Genomic DNA, 22,051 nt, shown 5'->3' on the forward strand with positions numbered 1-22,051 from the left:
TCCAAATTTGTTTTAATGTGTTTGTTCTATTCCAAAATATATCACATTAATTCAAAACGTACTTTTACAACCGTCCTTGCCACATTAGTGTGATTCACAGTTCAGATTTGGCTACTGCTACATCACTGAGTACTCACACACATGCTTCACAAGTACTTCCTGATAACAGTATTTAAACAATGTGGCTGCCAGCCCTCACACTCATTGTATCCTCCTCCTCCTCACTGCACAGGAGCCGTCTGTAGAGCGGGACCTGGACGGGTTAGGGGAGCAGGCGACAGACGGACACACCAGACTGACGGACATCAGCGGGGTCACAGAGGGCCGCAGCATGGCATCCATACCGGAGTACTACGCCGGCAAGAACGTGCTGATCACAGGAGCCACAGGCTTCATGGGAAAAGTGCTGGTGGAGAAGCTGCTGAGGGCGTGCCCTGAGGTCAGAGCCCTGTACCTGCTGGTCAGACCCAAGGCCGGACAGTCCATGGAGCAGAGGGTCAGCGACATGATGACCTGCAAGGTAAGAGCTCTGTGTGCACTGTGAAGAGTTGATATGTTTATATATGGAGGATTCCACTCTTACCAAACAGATCTCCAGCAATATGTTGAACCTTCACAGACAACATATTTAAACCTTACATGAATGCCACCATTGAATATATCAGTACGTAAGAGAAGTAAACTACGACTCTTAATTGTGATCAAAGCTCTTGGGAATTGTGGAGATCCAAACAATAACAAATAATAGAAATGCATGGTTTCAAGATAAACAAAGAGAGTAATAATTCAAACCTGTGGATAAACTTATAGTAATGCTATATTATTTAGGAGAGTGACTTAAAACACATGATTTCACAAAAAAAGGAAAAAGTTACTTGATGATAAAAAAAATTATGAAGGTTAAACTTTTTTTTTAAAATGTTGATGAAAAATGAAATGAAGAAACTTAAAGGATTATCCTGTAAAAACGTTTTTATAACCTGTTAATTCGCAAGGAAATAGATCAAAATGTATGGATTACCAGATGAAATGTTCTTACTTGCCTCTCGCGGCTTAAAATCCTCCCCCTACTTTGCAACTCCATTACAAACTGCATTGAATATTGGGGGAAACGTAATCGTACGTGTATGTAGAGGCATGTAAGACATGTCACTCTGCCTCATTTCTTCACCACACAGTTTCAGGGTTAGTAACCATCAAACAGATATGAGATAGTGTTTAATCGCTATGGCAGCATTTGTGAGACCTTCATGCCAGGTGACGCCATTACTGTTTGGATGTTTTGACTAGTGGGCTGTTCATTCAAATCATTATTCAAAACCAGGGATGTTCAAATAGCATTGCATTGTGTGTTTACAGAGAAATAGAAATGTGTCTGTGAAACAGCAGCAGCTGCTGTTGCCATGGTGAAGCAAACTCAATGAACCCAGAAGAATTTCTCTGAGTTTAAGCAGAGACACAAAAAAGAGAGGAGCTTAGGAAAGGGAGAGTATTTTGAGGGGAGGAAGAGGAGGGAAATAAACAGGTGGCATCAGTTATATCAGGCCAACAGCAAAACATGACTCAACAAAAACACCCAAACTATTTTGGACCTAGTTAGGGCCGGAGCATTGACACCGGTTCTGTTTTGATGTGCTCTGAAGCAGCTGCTGCTCTACTTTGATGCTGTCGGCCTCAAACTGTCAGAACACCTGAGAAGAAAATCACACTTTCTCTCTATTCTCCTTTCTTCTTCTCTTTCTTTTAATAGCATCTATTCTTACCATTTCCATTGAACCTTGCATTCTGCTCACTGCTGTGGTAGCAGTTTGATCATTTGTCCCTTTCATTAAGCCGAGCACTTGTGTTTATTTGCCTTTTTCTTTTATTTCCACAATCCTTCTGTCAAGGTGAGCGTAATGCTTCGGCAAACCGGGATCCACAGAATAAATCTCACCGTGTAATGCATCCCTAGTTCCCTGTGACACAACAGTGCTGCTGAAGTGCCAGTTAACACCCTGTAATCTCTGCTCATCAGAGTGGGCGACAGTGAGAGGACTTTTTATACAAACACCTTATTTAAGATGCGTTCCTCCTCTGCTGCTGCTATTAAGGAAGAAAAGAAGCAGTGATAATCAAAAGTGTTTCTTTTAACCAGCGTCTCTATTTGCTAACATGTCATCAACAAGGCAGAAACTGTTGAGGTTCACAAAACTATAACAGAAGAGAGAGAAGATAAACGGCTCGGTTTACAGCTCTGCATCCCATAATATAACATGGTCTTCATTACAAACAGGCTTTACCAACTTAACTGTGAACATGGCTGATATAAATGCATATTCTACTTATAATACTGTTTACATGCCGCTATACATACTTTGAATAACATGCTTCTTTTGTGTAAAAAAAAAAAAATTACGATTTCTTTATGGTATTGGCCACCTTTTTTCATACTTACTACCACTTTGTCCATTGTGTCTCTCTTTGATATGTGTTTTCACATATCCAAAAACATGCTGTCTTTCATAATGTTTAAATGTACGTTCCTCCCTTTCAAAAGAAATGTGGGCTTGATAGATTGTTCAATGCAAGATTTTGAAGGTTATATGTTAAATTGACTTAAATCTGAATGGACTACATACATGTCCAAAGACTGCTCTTAAAACCCAAATAACGTAGACCAAGGGTGTCCAAACTACGGCCCGGGTGCCAACTGCAGCCCGTGGTCCGTTTTTAACTTTAACCTCAGCGAATTCTAAGAGTGTAATGGAATTTGGCCCACACATGAAACTTGTGCTTGTCTTATATTGTACTTCTTAAATATGTAAAAATATATTACTCAGTGTTCATGAACCTGACATTGGTCGAACAAATTCCTTTTACTCGTCCACTTTACCCACTTCATCTTCACAGAAATCGACGTATAATTGATCTACTGCTAGCGTTTGCAGTATCTCCCCCTCAAAGCATGTTCCATTGGATGCAGCATCACTCTAATGGTGTCCGTTATCAGAACACTGCTTGACTCTGCCAAGTTCAGACTCGCGCTCAGCCCGATGCAAATGTGATGTCATTAAGTTTCCATCACCGGGCCTCAAGTACTAATTGGTATGCATGCCAGTCCTCAGGTCAGTATTATTCTATGCAGATTGGGCATTATTCATGAGGGAGAACAGTGGTTTTGACTCTCGAGTAGCCTCTCTCCTCATCCTTCAAGCCAGGCCAGTGTCATCATGCCACCTGTTGCTAGGTAACGACTATCAGATCTGTCCCATAGTGGGTTTTTGAAAGGATGCATTCAGGGGATATGCCCTGGAGCAGGACTCAGAGAGGGAGAAAGTGATAGAAATCTCACTGTCTGTCTGTCTGCTGCTTTACTGTAGCTCCTGATGAGCTCACCTAACAGACATTTCTGTTTTTAACTTTGGGGTTATATTTATTCTGGACTGGCTGGAATGTTGTGCTCCTCTGTATTTGTTGTTTTCCCTGCACAGCTGGCAGAAGTGCTCCTCTTTTGGGAGCCATGCTGTTTGGACACTGGCATGCCTCATAGAGTGCCACAGTGACGCGTCCTAAAACTCGTAAGTAAGTACTTCCGGTTCCTTCGACAAAAACCAATGCGATTTCTCCATAGGATTTTGGAAAATAGCTCAAAATAAGGTCTGTGGTTGACGCAAATTGAAGAGACGGATCACGTTTTGTTCAGCCAGATAATATCCACATGTCTACCCTACTTTTATAATTTTCGAATCATAAACTTATCGATAGATTTATGATCGATAGATTTATGATTAGAAAATTATAAAAGTAGGGTAGGAACCGGAAGGAGTTTACTTCCGGGTTTTAGGACTGTGACACTGTGACACTCTATTGCGCTGCCAGCCTCTGAATGGCATGTCAGGCACTTCATACCAGCAGGCCTCTCACAGGTCTGCCTGCTGCTTTGGGCTGGAAGGAATTGTTACATTTGCCTACAGAGCAGGAACCTGGACATGCAACATTTTCAAAACGACTATAAATCATTGCTTCAGAGGCCATTCAGTGATGGCTGAAAAGGAAAGTGATACAAACAATGCTTTTGTGTTTGTGTGCTGACTGCATTAGTAGTATGTTGATTCTTTTCAGAAATCTAAATGTGTTGCCTAAAAATCATTAGTGGATTGGAAGAGGATTAACTAAAAATCTAAAAAAATATTTTCTATTTTAATGTTTTCACTTTTCCTATAGCTTGTAGCACATCATATTTTTTAGTTGAAGATATAACAGAACAAAAATAAAAAACAAATACACATAAAAATGGGGTCAAACTATAAATCATAAAAAAGTCAACATTGGTGCAGTACATTTTCACAGTTCAATGGCAAGACTATTCATTTCTTTGCATAATAATAAAAAAATAACTGTATTTTTACTACAATTATAGGATTAAGTTGATAATACTTTTACATTTAAGGTTTCAAATGAGGACTTTATCTTATTGTGGAGTATTTTCACCATATGTTAAGTTTGATCAGTGTTTCTTCCACCATCCCACTGAGAGTCTGTGTTACGGTTATAAATAGCTCCATGCCATGCCAGACACATCAGAGTCCAGCCAGAGCCACGCCATGTTGACAATGCCGATGCAAAAGAAATAAGCCACACCAGTTTCTCAATGAGGGGTTGGTACGAGTTCAAAATGAGGGCATCATTGTAATTGCTTTTATTGAAAAGATCCCAAACCTGGGCGCTTCATTAGGCGTGCACAAGTCTTTTATCTACCGTGCCGATAATTAAATCTCTTACTCTAAAGAAGCACGTCAACAAATGCCGTCTATCTTGATTGAAGTGCAGATATTCCTCTTTTAGCGGTCTCCTTTTTTCTGCGAGAGGTCAGGCGTGTTTCCTGGAGGCCTGCAGCTACTACGTTATTAATAGTTGTGCATATCAGACACACATGAATGCACAGTAGCATACAGTACAAGGAGGTATATTTACAGTAGGGGGGTTCTAGGGCTGAGGGATTCTGAAAACATTACTTATTGCGAAGATCTTTTACTGATATTGCAATTGCGGTATGAGCCGCGATAGTAGAGTGATTCAACATTCGTGAAACATTTTCTAAGAGGATCTGTACCAAACAAGGATTTTTTATTAAGTCTAGGCTGGAACATCTTTGCAGCACCAACGTATTTAATAAGAAATAATATTTACACATTACCATATACCAATACCAAATATTGCACAAACTGCATGGAGTTGAAATAGGCTTTATTGCAATTTTGATATATTTATGAATAATTGTGCATCCCTGCTGTGTGATGTGCGTTCCCATTGCACATGATCTCACTCTGACCGTACATGACTACACGGTTGCATTGATTTCCTTTTATTTGCGTCCAGGAGCCAGGTGATCTTTTGAAGATGTATTGATTCCTGCTGCCTCTAACAGGCTGCCCCACTGTGTGTGTTTCCACTTGTGGAGCGCAATGAATTGTTAATGCCAGCTGTCAGTGAAGACACACCAACCCCAAAGAAGAGAGCCAGGCGTTGAAACACCTCATTTGTAGGGGCCAAACATTGGCACTACAGCTAACGTGTCAGTCTGTAACATCATTGGGCAAAAATACTTTCTCACATTGGGAAAGAGACGTCTGTAAAGCATCGTATGTGTTTTAAAAAAAATGTTATTTGCTTAAAGCCAAATCCAGAGGTATTTTTTCTCTGCCTGCGCACTTGCGTTTTCCTTAAGCTCCGCCTCCAATCTGCAGCATTATGGGCGCTCTTGGCTCAGTCAAATGAATGGACAGGCATAATCATTTTGGATTTGGCTTTTGGTGCATTTTACAACTTATAGGTCATAAGATTTAGGGCTGTTCAAGTGTTCATACTGGGTATTTACATTTGCACAATGAAATGTACAAATGTAAATACTTACTTACTTACTAAATCATATATTGGTTTACATATGTGTCTTTCCCAATGTAACATGTTTTTAAGGGAAAAATACATCATGGACTGACAGGGAGTAGCTGCTAAGAGAATGTGGCTCTCCACCCGGCTTGGCACTATTATGCTACTATTAGTCGGGTCATTTCACCTTCATGCGCCACTTAGCAACTTTCATAGTAATGGACTGGCCCCGCCTACCACACTGTATCCAGTTCTAATACATCCATCAGGCACACCTGGCACCACCAAGTCCACAACCTGAAGTAAGAGCAGACCATTTATCAACATGCTCCTCTGCCTCCCATCATGCAATCATTCAGGCTTTATAATCTAAATCCTCACGTCACTGTTTGGCAGGAAGCAAGCTCTGTAGAAAGAGCCACTTTTAGGGATGAAAACAAGCGAGATGATTGGTCCTGACTCTGAGGAGAGTGCCAGGCTGGCACATTGCGAGGCGTTCGCTGCGTTTCTGTGCTCCGTCGGCATGCAATGCACCAGGCAGGCAGACTGAGAGGCAACTAATAATCCTGCAACTCCTCCCCAGACACAGGGGCAGCGGGGAACCAATGCGTTTGCGTATAATTAGGCCCCAAATTAAATCCAGTTTATGAAACAAATTAGCACATTTAATGTCGCCGGTGAAGTCATTAAGCGAGAGGACACATGCCTAGTGAAGAGTCAGTTCTTTAGGGGACAGATTCAGCACAGCTCAGTGGTCTCACAGCATGTTACAGATATCTGTGGCACAAAGCCCTCGGAGATGACATGTTACTCAAATATATCTAGTCATTAGGCCACTGCATTGAAAAGAATGTCTTTGCTGTTTGATTTATTGTCTTATCATTGGGGACCTTGAAGTCTTGACTTCTCTCTGATGACTTCAGATTCTTTTTCAAACCACTCAAGCTTGCTTTCTTGGCACTGTAGGCAGATAAGCTGATTCACCATTCAGTCCATGCTCCCTTCCATTCCTTGTGGTATTTAATCAGGACACAAAAGCCTGCAGCCCCCACCATGGACTCTCATAAAGTTGTATTTCTGTCCGTTTGATCTTGGAGGGCAGTAAAAGTCTCCTTGGCTCAGCATGAGGTCACTGTCTGAAAAACTGGAATGTGATGCCACCAGCATACTGAACACCAAGCCCAGAAACCTTCTAACTCTGCTCACATTGATCTTTTGAGCGTTGGAAGTCCTCCACTTTCATTAGTTTGTTGTGATGCTTGATCAGGTCCCTAAGCTCTTAAGAAGCTGTGAGATTCAGGGCTGAACAGCCGAATGAAGAGGTATTAGGCCTTGTGTCTATTAAGTGGAGCACTAGAAATATAACACTATTCCTAGACGGTACTTAACTCCAGATAAAGCAGAACATTTGGTCCCTCATGCAAATCTAATTATGTGCCTTAGTTTACCTTTTGCTCCTTCTTTCATCAGCATTTCCTCAGCATCCCGGAGCATCACAATGCAGGAATCAGCATTTTAAAGCCCAATTAGTGTGAAATCCATTTTTTCCAAAACAGCAGGCAGAGTTTCCATCCTCTCACCCAAGGTTTTAGAACCTATGTTGAAAAAATGTGCAGAGGCGGCTGGTTAAATCTGGTGGTATGCCACTGGGACACAGGTACAGGGATGGATGGAAGAGAATCTGAACACTTTTTCTCCATAATACGCTGACAGCCCCAGGAGTTAGCCATGTCTGTCCTTCTTTACAGCCTCTCAGGAGACTCCTTGCATGTCTTTCTCTCCCTAGACTTGGTGTTTTGTCTTGTAGTATGCAGCCTTGTCATTTCTGCAGAAGAGAAAGACAAAACCTGACTGGGTTCTGAGATTTAATCTAGGCTTTCTTCACTATACATTGGCTTTTTTTGCCTAATTATCCACAGTGCTGGAGGAGATACTGTTATTAACTTTTAGAAAAAGTGTTTTTCCTGCTCACTTCCCATTTGACTCATATAAACAGTGCATGTCAGGAAATGAAGGTCACCGCTGAGGGTGCAGCAGTTAATCGCTTCTGTCTGACACACTTCGGCAGGCCTTCTCTTGCTACAGTAAAATGTACGTCCTGTTTGTCTTCGATTAGCAGCATCCGGCTCCTCGGCAGGAACAGTGACGCAAACAGCAGCCACTTTTAAGACATGTACAGATGTTACAAGGAACAAAAAGAAGGACATTGACAGTGTTGGTGGTTTTTTAACTCAAGTACCTAAAATATTGTCCCAGAAACTGTTTGTGTGTGCTTGATAACATATCATATGGACCTGAGTTGTTGTTTGTTGGTCAAGATACTGACTTTTTCCCCCTGCTTAAAGACAGTATTACACTTGAATTAGTTAGTATGTTTTGCTGGCCTACAAAAAGGGTTGCAGACACAGTTCAGAGTCCTGATACACTTTGCAAATATCAATATTTGTCATTAGTGATTAAACTGCAGATCATTTTCTAGATTAGAATTTGGTTAATAAATGTAAAAACTATTTAAAATACCTATCACAATATAATTTAAACTAAAGTAATGTCGTCAAATGTCTTATTTTTCTTAACCAGCCTTTTAAAAATTCAAAGATATTCAGTCCAAACTAGGAAATCTTGTCTGTTACATTTGTTGACAATAATAGTTAGTGTCATAAGGCTGCTGCTGTGACATTCAATCCATCAAGTATTTATACCACACCTCTGCAAGTGTGAATAGCATGGCCATCATTAGCTCTACTGTCCTTTCCTTTGTGACCTCCCTCATACACCCAGACCCTCTCAAAATGGACTCTAGGTTGACATTTTTCTTACATACTTCATGGACAAAAAACAACGCTTTCCTCAGAACTTTTGTGCCTCTTTTCTTGCTCTTTCTCCGTCCTATAGCCACTTGCTCCAGGGGAAAGGTCTGTGTGAAGGGGGCTGTGAGGAGTGGAGCCCAGTTAAAGGGCAGTTAGTGAGAAGAGAGGCTGTGTGAATGGCATCTCGGGTTGCTGTTCTGAAAGCAAAGAGCCATTAGTGTTGGGTTTCTGTGAAAGTCCACAGAGCGGCTGCTTCAAGCACTCTTGATGGAATATGTATTGAAGAAAAAGTGGCAGTGTCCAGCGCGGAGAAATGACAAATGGCGACCACATGTACAAGCCACCACTTCATCTCAAACAGAGGAAAGTCGTTCACAGAGTTGACTTTATTTCTGACCTTTATCTGTGCTTGTCCGAGGCCATGACTTTGTTAAACTGACCACAAGATGTACTACTAAATCACTTGTGGTTGCACTGAGAGGGAAAACATCACCACACGTCCCTGCAGAGAGTGGAGGAAATGTGAACTGGTGGACCATTGTTTTCCTGTACAAGGCCGTCTCGGAGGAGGGTGGGATTGTAAATGCGAGCGATGGAAGGCTGGCACAAGAAAAGAGCCTTTTACAAAACAATCCCACAATGCCATTCTGTGCTTGCGTCCATGACAAAGAGCGCTCTATAGCCCACATTGGACAGCCTCATTCACCCCTCTGACCCTGACGCACTTGCTCCCTTCTGGGCTTTTGTATAAGGTGACTTGTATTACACAATTATCTATTTTTGTTGAGTTTACTCGGCTGTTAGACACTCGTGCTACTATTTTAGTCGGGTAGTGTGTCATGGAGCAACAGTGTGCACTTAGTGTTTAATTACACTTAGAACAGTACATTAAGAGATAGCATTGTACAGGTTCCTATTTAGCTAGAAATGAGAATCAGACTTTAATGTTTATCTACATTAGTGTACATTTGCAAATATAAGATCAAGGTTTTGCCAGATACTCTTGGTGTTCTCAGGCATTCAAATAATAACTAAGTAGTTTTCAATCAAATAAAGAAAGCACAATAAATTGCCGCTAAGATTTCCTCCTCAGTCAAACCAACTCTTCTCATCTTGGGGAAAGTTATTATTTTTGCTTCCTCTGGTTTGGCTTTTTTTCTCAGAAGCAGTTGCAAACTTCAGGAATGAGTCACACGTGAGGACTTGAATCTTTTCTCTATGAAAGCGCAGCATTTGACAGCGATAGATACACATCAACCTGGCCGATCCCCAAAATGCATTTCAGTTGTGTTGTACATAACAATCAGCGCAATTAAAACTGTTAAGGTTTGTATCAAGACTTCCCCGTCATTCAAACCACAAGGGTTTGTGGGTGATGAACCGCTGGCAATATCTGGTTGGTTTGTTTTTGTTGCCAAGCGACACACCCTCAAGAGGAAGTTGAACTGAGGGCCTTGTATGACCTCAACAGATCTGTGAATCATACAGTAACCAGGGAACATTTTGTGCCATAAAAGACACAACAATTTGGTATTTTTGAAAAGCTACACTTTGATTATGTTCTCCAATCTTCACACAGTGTGGGTCTGTTCCTGCCAGCTGTTGGCCTTGAGCAGAGGGAGACTATTATTCTTAGATTACATAATGATAGCTGTGCTACATATTGTAAAGAAGATATTGCATTCATCCCCCTCCCCCAGTTGGGAATAGTTCTGGGTTATGACATTACATACTGTACATCAGGACGCCTAATATGGGCTGCGTGGGGTAACAGCGTCACAAAGCAGAAGATTGATGGGGATGCAGAACATGAATATAAACAGCTGTTTGAAGCTGTTTAACTCAACATCTGTCCTCCTCAGAAAGAGGACAGCTGACACACACAGAGCTGCAATCTTATAAAGCGGGGAGCATACACTTTGATGCCAACCCCCACTCTTATTCACCCTTTTTTTTATTCTCATGCCATTTCTTACTATCTGTCGTCATCTCTTGCACTGGAAAGGAACTGCACAAAGAAATGCATGACCCAATTTGACATCTAGCTAACTTTCTCTGCTGCCTCTGCTCAGTGTCTCCCTGTATTACACAGTGATACAAGTCCTGTAGGGATGGGGGTGCAGTGCTTTAGTGTCTGCAGGGTGTCAGGCGGCGAGGCTTGTGTGAGACATGAGCTGGTAAATCTAGATGACTTATTCCCCCTCCATGTTGGAATGTCGTCAGCAGTGTAAAAGGTGGAATAATACACGTAAGAGAGGCTTCGTATACAGTATAGGGTTAAACAAGGTGATGTAGTGCATGATTTGCTCACACACTTGTCTTCATCAGTCAAGCAGTTTGCCCTAAAGGAGGAATCCTTTGCATATGCTGAAACTCTTTGGTGCGACAATTTCAGATGAAAGATTATTCTGAATTGAGTATCTTTCAGTTCTGGGCTTTCCATCAGATAAAACGAGCAGACTTAACAGGAAAAGCCCACATCTCGCTTATAAGAGTTTAATTTCCCCCTCCGATTTCACTGAACAGAGGGGCGAGTGTTCAGTCTTTTTTGTTTGTTTGGTGTATTTTTGGTAGAAATGTCTAGGGATGGAGGTCAAATAAATGGTGAGATGTTGCCATACTGTTTACACAGTGATGGCTCTAATTTCTTTGGATGATTTGGCCTCTATAAGCTGGACTGCTTTATGGCACTTCTAGATTTACTACATTTCTCGATCTGTTATACTATTAAGTAGTAATGTATCATATCTTACTATGACTCCGACTAACAATCATTTCCATCCTTACTCAGTCTCACTAGATTAATTGTAGTCAATTAAATATCAAATAATGACCAAATATGTTTAAAAATTGTACAAAATGTAAAAATGAAAGCAGTTATTTCTGTAAGAACAGTTTTGCTTTTATTTAAAAGAGGATTTGTAATTCCGACTCTCACTTTTCTGTAGTTTGACAGATCATTTTATCGCTACCACCAGTTATAAGACACTGTCAGTGTGGAGGAGCAGAAGCCTGAAACACTGTGGATCCCTGTTGACTGATACCTTTGTTTGATGACACATATGTTTATGGTTTTCATAAATCAAAACAGGACAGACACATCGGATCAGAAACAAATCTGGTGGTGAATCTTGACGTGATTTTTACCTGAGGGATTTTATGCAAAGCAACACATTTGCTGCTGACATGACATCATTTGATGCCAATGCTGATGTAAGATTTTGATCTCATCCTTTTCTTTCTGTGTTTTCTGTCGGGCAGCTTTTTGACCGAGTGCGTGAGGTCAACCCTGACTTCCACCTGAAGATCATCCCCATCAGCAGCGAGCTGACGCAGCCAGGCCTGGCCATCAGCCCCGAGGACGTGGAGAAGCTCTCCGCCTGCATTAACGTGGTATTCCACTGCGCCGCCACCATCCGCTTCGACGAGCCGCTCAAGTGAGGACCACACCTCCAGATTTAACGCATCAACACAAATCATCACATTCAGCATCACTCCTTCATACAAACACACAAACATACCCTGTGTCCCATCACTGATTCTACTTCTAATCTCAGGGATGTCAAACTCATTTAAGTGCAGGGGCCACATACAGCCAAATGTGATCTCAAGTGATCTGGACCAGTAAAATCATAGCGTAATAACCTATTAATAACGACAAGTCTAAATTGTTCCCTTTGTTTTAGTGCAAAAAGGTACATTCTGAAAAGGTTTTATATATTTAATTATCTATATTTTTACAAAACATTATGAAAAACCTAAAATGTCCTATAGTGCAATTTCAAAAAATGATGCCTCAATTGATCATTTAGTGTGCATTGCACCTTAGAGATCACAGTGTATCTGCAAAGGCTACAAACATTTAGTCACAGGTATCTGGAACTGAACCATATAGTATTTTGTTTTATTTATCAAAACATCTTGTCAAGATCTAGAAATATATTTAAAATTCATTTCCACATCTTTCTAGTAATCCTGACCTCACCATAACAACTACAGTAGGAAGGAACTATTAAGGAAGAAGGTTAAGTTATCCCCCTGTCTTGTAAATGTATAACATTTATACAAATATATTATATATTATCTTATCTTCTTTTTTGAGAGGGCAACACTGTGCAAGAAAAGTGTGATAAACCCAGAATATATTGAATTTAGACGATAAGAATGAGACACGTAGGATGTAGAGACAATTCTGTGATCCTAATAGGTGTGATGGCAGATTATTTTTAGATACAAACCTGTAGTTTGTGAAAAGAACTTCAACTTGTTCATTTTAATCTATACGGGGTGAACCCAGTGATGACTTCCCACCCGGTACATGTAGTGGACGGTGTGTCGTCACTCTGCTGCTGCCTCACCCTTACGGTGTGTCCACACAGCAGCTTTGACCAAATCTTGAAAATCCTGGAGCTGGGCGTGTCTGACAGCTTGGGGGATTTCGCGACCAACAACCAATCACATGAATATCACATGAATATCCCGCCCCCGACATACAAAGCAAAAAAACCCGGTTCTTCTACACTATTGTCAAATAGGAAGGGCTATGATGAACATTTATTTTTTTAACATTTTGAACATTTATGAGATTAATGTTTATGGTGCTATTTTATGCTACATTCCATGCTGGCTAATGATACTGTCTATGCTTGCTAGCAACGAAGTAAACTAGCAACGAAGTAAACTGGATATAAAATCCCCAAACGAGCGAAAACCTACCAGTTTCCCCCACTGTCTCTGCCACCTCCCTCCATGCCTGGTTCCTCCGGTTTGTATCCCGGTAAGTAAATAGGGACTGGTCATAAAGAACCGGGTGATTTGCTACCGCAATAACTAAGTTCTCCTCCATTTTTGTGGAATATAGAAATGAACTGCGGGTCTCGTTCTCCCAGCTTGCACGCGGTTTGATTGGCTAGCGCTTGAACTGTCAGATTTGCATAAACGGATCTGATTGGCTGTCGCTTCCAGCTCAGCCTCAAAAGTTGAACAATGTTCAACTTTGGAATCCTGAACATCCTGGAAATCCTGGAAATCTTCGCCTCGCCCCCCCACAATGCAGTTCGGCGACAAGCGAGGGAAAGTGACGTCATCCCCATTCAAAGTCAATGGGCGGAGACGCGCTGGAAGCGGTGGACAAATCGCCAAAAGCTGCTGTGTGGACGGGCCGTTAGTTTCCACCGGCTGTGCCGCGGCGTCCGCAAGGATCGCGGCCACTCTAGTCAATGGGTGCTATTCCACCAGACGCGCCGCGTTACGGCTCAGAAGCGTCCCAGAAGCGTCTCGCCGCTGGGCTCCGCTCGAAATAGGATTGAAGTCTATTTTTCGACGCGACGCAGCCGTAAAGGTAATGTCGGGCAGGCAGGAAGTGGAACGTTCAGAGCATATATAGCATATATATACACACACACAAACTCATTTTGCAGACCTATCCCTCCGTAGTCTTTCAAGTAGGAGGAGAAATGCCAGCGTTCTCCTCCGGTTTACAGGCACTGTGTAAATTATATATATAGAATAATTATGAGGATTTTACCTCTAAAATACAGCAACACATCTTTGATTCATGTCGTTTATAACTGGGATATTACAATTATTATTAACTTTGTCTGTACAAAGTAGTCTGTCCAGGAAATATGCTCAAATCAACTGAAACTGCGAGCCGGCAGGCAAGACGCTCCGCTTCTGAAACGCGCCCGGTAGGGTATGACGCCGGAGGAGGCCAAGACACCGGAGGAGGCCATGACGCCGGAGGAGGCCATGACACCGGAGGAGGCCAAGACACCGGAGGAGGCCATGACGCCGGAGGAGGCCATGACACCGGAGGAGGCCATGACGCCGGAGGAGGCCATGACACCGGAGGAGGCCATGACGCCGGAGGAGGCCATGACGCCGGAGGAGGCCAAGACACCGGAGGAGGCCATGACGCCGGAGGAGGCCGGACCAAAACCGCGGCGCAGCCGTTACGCGACGCAGACGGACCTGGTGGAAACTAGGGGTTAGGCTCCTGCGCTGTGATTGGATCCTGGTCAGGACAGTGCATTACTGCATATGTAATGTTGGCCTAGTTATATCCTTTCCTTCAGTGGATGATGCGATGATGATACAGCTGTTTGGTCCAGTAAGTTTGTGTCATGTAACCAGTGCTGCTCCATCCTGCTGCCCTCAGGGTTTCATTCTGTTAAGACCATCTCTGACCAAAACATCTAGTTTAAACAAATTAAAACTAACAAGTTGTTAATTCAAATGAAGCCAAGCAGCCTGATCCAAAACTCACTTGTAGAAATGGTCTTGTTTATAATGCATTAGACCAAGTCTGGGAAATATTTTTCATCTATGGTTTTGAAATCAAAATGCATGCATTATCATACATTGGCAAATTAAATCGCAGGTAGATAGCTCATTGTAGGGGATGAATAGCAAGTAAAACATTTAAAATGTCCCTAGCATTTACCTCAAAATGTGAGTAAACTACCTCAATATTACAGAATCATTTATATCCAGCTATTTCCAAATAAGCAGGTAATAAGTAGCTGGTACTTTCTTTTATACATTTAAGGGAAAGTTATACAAAGTTAATTGAAGAAGACTTTGCCTTTTATTCCGCTCATGAACTTTCAAAAAATCCCAAAAAGTGGAAGGTGGATGTTGGACTCAATACATAATTACTGCCTGTGAAAGATGATGATAATAATAATATATTTGTATCAATGGAGCACTTTTCGAGATGCTTTACATAAAGTCTAAGTATCTCCGATAACTAAAAAGAAACACACTTAAAAGTCACCTATTATGCAAAATCCACTTGTTCATGTCTTTTATACATAAACATGTGTCCCCTCTGTGTAAAGAGATTCTAACAGTTTCAGGAAAAAAGATCCGCTCACTTTTTGTCCTGATCCATTTATATAAAAACCTGAAAATGAACTGATCAGATTTTGGCAACTTTATGATGTCATGACGATTTTTTGGCTTGTGTAACCATTAGCCGATCACCAACCAAGGTAACCCCCCCCCCCACCTTATCACCCGAATCTCCTCCTAGAGCACCATTGAGTTCTTTTTAACCAAATATCTCTCAGAGGGGAGTGGCTCCTTATTTTTCATCTAAAGTCATCAGCACTGAGACCTATAATATATTGATGAAACACAGTATAATACCTTTAAGTCCCCTATTATACTGGTAGCACAGGACATTACATATAAAGCTATACTCGGTTCTGCCCTCAGCGCTTGTTGCACAACCTGTTGTCATCAAAGCTACAATTAAGTTCATCAGGTTTGATAATTGTAACAACTGACAGCAACAAAAATAGGAAACACCCACAAACACAAGCAATTCAATGCAAGCTCTCCGTGTGTGTTTGGAGGCAGGACACACATTAGGATGGAGTCTGCTCGGTGAGGGTGGAGCTGCTGCACCTGCTCCCTCACAGCTTTATATTGACCTGCTAACACTTTCTGTCTCATCTCTTCCTCTTCAGCTTGTGAGTGGCCTTCACCCTTTTTCTTTTTTTACCCCTTTTTATCTAGCTTTCACTCCCATTTCTCTCTCATCCTTTCCATCTTAGTCATCGCTCAGAGTCATTACTCGTGTGCCAGGTCGGGGCATAAATCAGACTCCTCTGATAAAGGTTGCAGACTCCAGACTTTATCCGTGTTTAAAGGATGATTTCCGTTTGTCAGAACGTGGAAGTTATTTTGCTAGCTGTGGCCATTATTTATTTCTGCTTATAATACCATTGTACTCACCAAGAGTCGGAAACACAGCCTACTTTTGAAGAAAGGTCAGACCTAATTATCAAAAGTTAGTCTGAGTCTTACATCATGCCGTCTTCTCTGAAGCCATGTTCGTCACCCAGAAACGCGAGAATGTTAAATGTATGACCCTCTTATGCAAACTAAAGTAAATATAGTTAAATAAACCTCTTATTTAGCCAGATATGTTGGGGAAATTAGGAATTATTGCAGAGAAGTACTGTAAATATGATACAATATGTAATTGTAGGCCATAACGTCCCCATGCTTTGGAGAATATAATCATTCAAATAGGTATTAAGTCATCTTCAATGTGGTATTTAAAAAAGCAGATTTATCTTGGTGACAGGAACCATGACTAATCCACTTTTTTTAAGATTGACATTTTGATCATGTTTTATTGGCCTGAAGAGGAAAACCCCTCCTGTTTATTTCAAGAATATTTCAAAGATGGGACATTTCTGAATAAAACCAAGGCTTGTAAAGTAGCAGCACGTACTTTTTTGTAAAATATTTCCTAGCTTTTATTTTACAACCTATTGCAGTAATGTTCCCAGATCTCAGTATTTGATCTGAGCACTATATGGAATGATGGCAAAAACTACAAAAATAAGTGCAAAGATGTATCAATTCATATTTATACTTTTGAAGTGATGAGGTAGTGAATCAGACACAGGAAGCGTCACAGCGGTGCATTCATCACTTCCTGTCTGTGTGACATCCAGCATCAAGTCCCAGAAGGTGGTGGGAGGAGGACACGCCCACACACACAGAGCTGCTCTAATAACCGACACCACCCTCCATATGAATGTCAACACTTCCCTTTTTTATTTATCTGTACTGTCGCTGACGAGATGGCACCACCTGACCACTTCTGATTCATGCTGGTGGACTCTCCGCCCCCCCCCCACACTCTCTCCATCCTCACTTCCTGTCGCACCACCCACACAGCCAGAGGAGCACTCTATCTCACAGCGTCTGTTTCAACTGACCCTCGGTTTTCTTACTGTCGCCTTGGGGGAGAATTTAGTCTTAACGCTGATGTGCTTTCTGTTACTGGATCTGTTGCTGTGTGTTGCCATCAGTGTTAAACATGCAAGAGTCTGGATCCAATCAGAAGCAGAAAGTGTTTTTTTAGGAAATAATTGTGCTCCTTTAATCAGAATTGTTGTCAGGACAATAGCTGGCTAAATGTGCTTCTTCTTATCCACTAAACTATTTATTTAACTGTTGCATAAACAATTATCAGTAGATCAACAGATAGTAGATTACTGTATAGTTAATAGATGTTTACAGTATATACTAGCTATACATGTTCATGGCATTAACTTTTGTAGCCCGGTCTTAGTCTTTAGTGTCTACATTTTCCGAGATTTATTTTTATTTTTGATATGCTTATGTTTTGTATATGTTCTCTATTTTTAGTTTTGTGACTTGTCTGCTTTTCTACTTCACCAAAGACAGTACTCTCTCTTTCTACTTTATATAAACCAACAACATACAAAATCTTATAATGGATGAATCATCTTTTGTGTTAATCACAATTTTCAGAAATGTCTGGACCTGGTGATTATTCGTTAAGAGAAAATGATCTACAGGTTATTCCCTCACATAATTAAGCCATGTTCTCTATCCACCTCCCACATGTCTCTGCTATGTCTTTATTTCGGCTCCCTCTGCATTCTTCTCAATGTGTAATGCCGTGGTCATTTATTCATGCAGTTTATGGGGAAATTAGTAACGCTTGGTTTGCGTGGATCGCCCCCACTGATGCGGCAGAATTGATTGGTCAGTTGTATCCATAGCTCAAAATGGACTTTAAACATTGTACTTTAAAAGCAGAAGAGGAACAAACTTCTATTCTGATGTAGAAATTAGATTTATGAAAGTTAATTACTGCTGTACTTTACATCAAGTGTTTGTTTAAGTGCTCACGGCTAAATGAGAGCCAAATGGGCTAGAAACTGTGTTCAGTCAAAAATAATGATGATACCAACACAATAATACGGAGAGCAGATGTTTCCCTCATCTTGTTTTTTTACTCGTCTTCCTCCCTCTCGGCTTATGATCATGTTCAGTGAATTCCTAAAAGTCTGCAAATTCTCATTTGAATGAAAAACACTCAGTAGTCAGCAAACACTAATGTGCTTGCATGCAAACGCTCAGACAGAGATATTAGCAGTCGGGCAAATACACACACACACCTTTTATCAAATTTTCCTGACACACATAAGCACACACAAACCTTTCACTCCCCCTCACACACTGATTTGCACCCCCTCCCACACAGACACACACTATTTGACGATGTGTATCTCTCCCGCAGACACGCCCTGCAGCTGAATGTGATCGCCACCCAGCAGCTCCTCAGCCTGGCCAAGCAGATGCAGCACCTCGAGGCCTTCGTTCACATCTCCACCGCCTATGCAAACTGCAACCGCAAGCACATCGACGAGGTCATCTACCCGCCACCCGTCGAGCCCAAGAAACTCATCGACTCTCTCGAGTGAGTAGAGCAGGGGTCCCCAAACTTTTTCCTGTGAGGGCCACATAATTTTTCCCTTCTCTGATGGGGGCCGGGTCAGTTTGTAACAGAAAAAGTGTGACGATCGCATGGGTGTCTAAACGTAAACATTTATTGTTTTCTAGAAAGCCACACATAACCAAATATTAATAACCCTTTCCGGGATCTTCACAGAAAAAAAGTCAGGAAATAAATAATAACACTATTAATGAAATAAATAACATTATTTATGAAATAAATAATAACTAAATAACCCTCTCTGGGTTCTTCACAGAAAAAAAGTCCATTGAAAATTACTGTAACTTTCTGTTGTGCCGTGCACAATCTTAACCGGTAAAAGTTTAGCTTAGTTGTCAGAGCAGAATCTCTCAAAATAAACATGGATTTACGTAAAAAAATATTTTTTTTCGGGGTTCGGGTGTTTTGTTTGATTTTAAACAAACAAAGTCTTGGCTTTCAGAATATGAAACTTTTATTTCCAATTTATTTATTTCTCACTCGCAATCTGCTCTTCCGCAGCGCCGCCCCCAAACCCCCTCACTCCGCTGAAATTATGAATGTAAGAGTATAGTAATCATAGATAACACTGCAGGGTCCGTTAAAGTTTGTTTTCATCTGATTTCAATTAAACAAAGTCTTGGCTTTCAGAATATTAAAATTGTTTCGGCAAATTCAGATGATAAATACAACTTTGAAGCTTCGGCATAATTACAAGCGGAGAACGGCAGGCATAACAACAGCCGGTGTTTCTCGTGAGTGTTTTCCCCGGGAAACAAACACAATACACACAAACGCAAAATTACACAAGCACACACACTCACACACACTCGCGAGCTTCCCCTCCAAACGAAAATATCTTCCCTCGGTAGTATTTTGATCATTTGCTCCGCTAATAATCAATCAGATCGATGGATTCCAGAGAAGAGACAACTTTGAAGGCCTTTTTCTCAAAATGATGACTCGGTGACAGTCATTATATAATGTGACATATTTCGCTTAATATTTGAAGTACAAAAACAATCCTGATATCATTAGAAAGCTAGGAATATCCTCTTTCCAACAGTGTATACAACTCAAAAGGTGTCTTCGGGTCAATGCGACTGATTTCGATAGAGCAGGTCACAACATTTTGACAGGGGCTAGTCTAGGATTCGCGTGGCCAGACTGAAAAAAATAAAAAAATAAATAAATCATAATGCGTCTCTGGTATTGTTCAGGGGGCCGGGCCAAATGTGGAGGTGGGCCGTACCCGGCCCGCGGGCCTTAGTTTGGGGACCACTGGAGTAGAGGAAGGGCTGGTGCCCCGAGGACGTGGAATCAATTCTATTTCAGTTTCATTCATTCCCTATGGGATATGAGGAACACGCTGTTTCTGAAAACCATTAATATATCTAAAAGATGTTAAGTGGGGTTTCTGCCCCGCCTGAATGCTTTTATCCACTAATTCCCCCAATTACTTATACGTGTTTTACTATTCAAAATGCAGGTTTACTTCAGTATTTTCCTGATTTCCTTATTAGGTCAGGACATTTCTTAATAAATGAAATGGCTAAACATGACCAAAGAAGATCAGAACTATGATTCTAGACATTTCATTACTCAATGCCACTCAGGTTTCCATCAGTATCATGTTTGATATCCAGTCTAAGCCTTGTGAACTTAATGGAAATGACTTTATATTATAGTGAGCATAGGCCTAAATTCACTTGGAATAATGAAACAAAAATGATTCTGTCAAAGAAAAAAAAAACACTGACTTAGATAAGGGTTCACCAGAAGAAGAAAAAAAGGTGTTGCTCTCAGGGCTTCCATACATCTGTTTTAAACGTTAGTATCAAGAGAGCTACTGTATCAATGACTTGATTGATTGATTAATAAAACCATGCTCATTTGGATTTTCCTACACACGCCTTATGCTGTAAATAATAATAATAATAATGCAAAACTGGTGGAACAAGCTCCACATTGACTATCAGGATGGCAGAAAGTCTACACATCTTCCGACAAAGACCAAAAACCACCTGTTTTGACTGCACCTTGAAAAAGAAAACCTTTTCCCGAACATAACACTTTGATGGGTTTGTCCTAAGTGAAGCCAATGCAGTAGCACTTACAATGGTCTGGCTTATGAAAGCTAATGTACCTGCAGGGTTCCTGTTGTTTTGAGTTTGTTCCTATATGGTTAAATGCCATTATCCTAAGTCACTTTGGATGACAGCTAAATGTAATGTGATGCAGATATCAGTCAATGATCAACATAGAATAATACCACAGTGTGGCACAGTGTAGAGGAACGTTCCTCTGACTCTTCTGTGTGTCTTCAGGTGGATGGATGACAGCATCGTGCGGGACATCACGCCGCGGCTCATCGGGGACCGGCCCAACACGTACACCTACACCAAAGCCCTGGCGGAGTGTGTGGTGCAGCAGGAGCAGGACAAGCTCAACATCGCCATCATCAGACCCTCCATAGTGGGGGCCAGCTGGCAGGAGCCTGTCCCTGTGAGTATTTCCTCTAAACGGTCTGTGATCAAAGTTTGAGTGACTGGTTCCTTGATCCCATGCTCCTCCTGTGACAGTAAACGAATGGAAATCAGATATTGATCGACGTTATTCTGCACAGATCAATGCTGCTCCCCTGGGGGTTTTATCTTAAATGGCCAAGGATTAAAGCAAATTGGTTAATATCTTGGCTGAGGAGCAGCAGGATTCAACCTCACCGGCTTCAGTCTGCTCAAACAGCTGCTGGGGGGGGGGGGGGGGGGGGGGGTGAAATGGGAGAACGGCTGACACTGAATGTCACATTGAGGGTGGGAAGTTTAGAAGTACAGAAAAGTTCATGCAAAGGCCAGAGGACTTAGAAAGTTAAACGTTGCAGCATCATTTTAAGCTGCTGTCTGTCAAGCTGCCTGTAATGCAGGCGTCACAACATCTCTGACATTTGCATTTACAAAACTGATGTTCTTAACACCTTTGTATGTCTGCACAAGGTAAATAAAAAGGCAATCTGCTATTTCACCTGTAACCTTTACATTAAGCTGGGACATTTTGGTGGTTTTCAGTTAAGAGTGTTTTGTGTTAAACACCCAAGGTTACT

The 22,051-nt window shown here is 41.4% G+C and overlaps 1 protein-coding gene across 1 annotated transcript in view; it reads left to right on the forward strand.

Moving 5' to 3' along the window:
• The window catches only part of si:dkey-97m3.1 (fatty acyl-CoA reductase 1), a 51,219-nt gene that overhangs the window by 19,796 nt on the left and 9,372 nt on the right, over nt 1-22,051 (forward strand). Inside the window, exons 2-5 of the mRNA XM_034235842.1 lie at nt 233-520; nt 11,943-12,118; nt 18,757-18,936; nt 21,279-21,456. Of these exons, the coding sequence (XP_034091733.1) occupies nt 233-520; nt 11,943-12,118; nt 18,757-18,936; nt 21,279-21,456 (822 nt within the window). The remainder of the gene's footprint in view (nt 1-232; nt 521-11,942; nt 12,119-18,756; nt 18,937-21,278; nt 21,457-22,051) is intronic.

This window comes from Gymnodraco acuticeps, unplaced genomic scaffold (genome assembly GCF_902827175.1).
Source record: "Gymnodraco acuticeps unplaced genomic scaffold, fGymAcu1.1, whole genome shotgun sequence".
Taxonomy (NCBI): Eukaryota; Metazoa; Chordata; class Actinopteri; order Perciformes; family Bathydraconidae; genus Gymnodraco; species Gymnodraco acuticeps.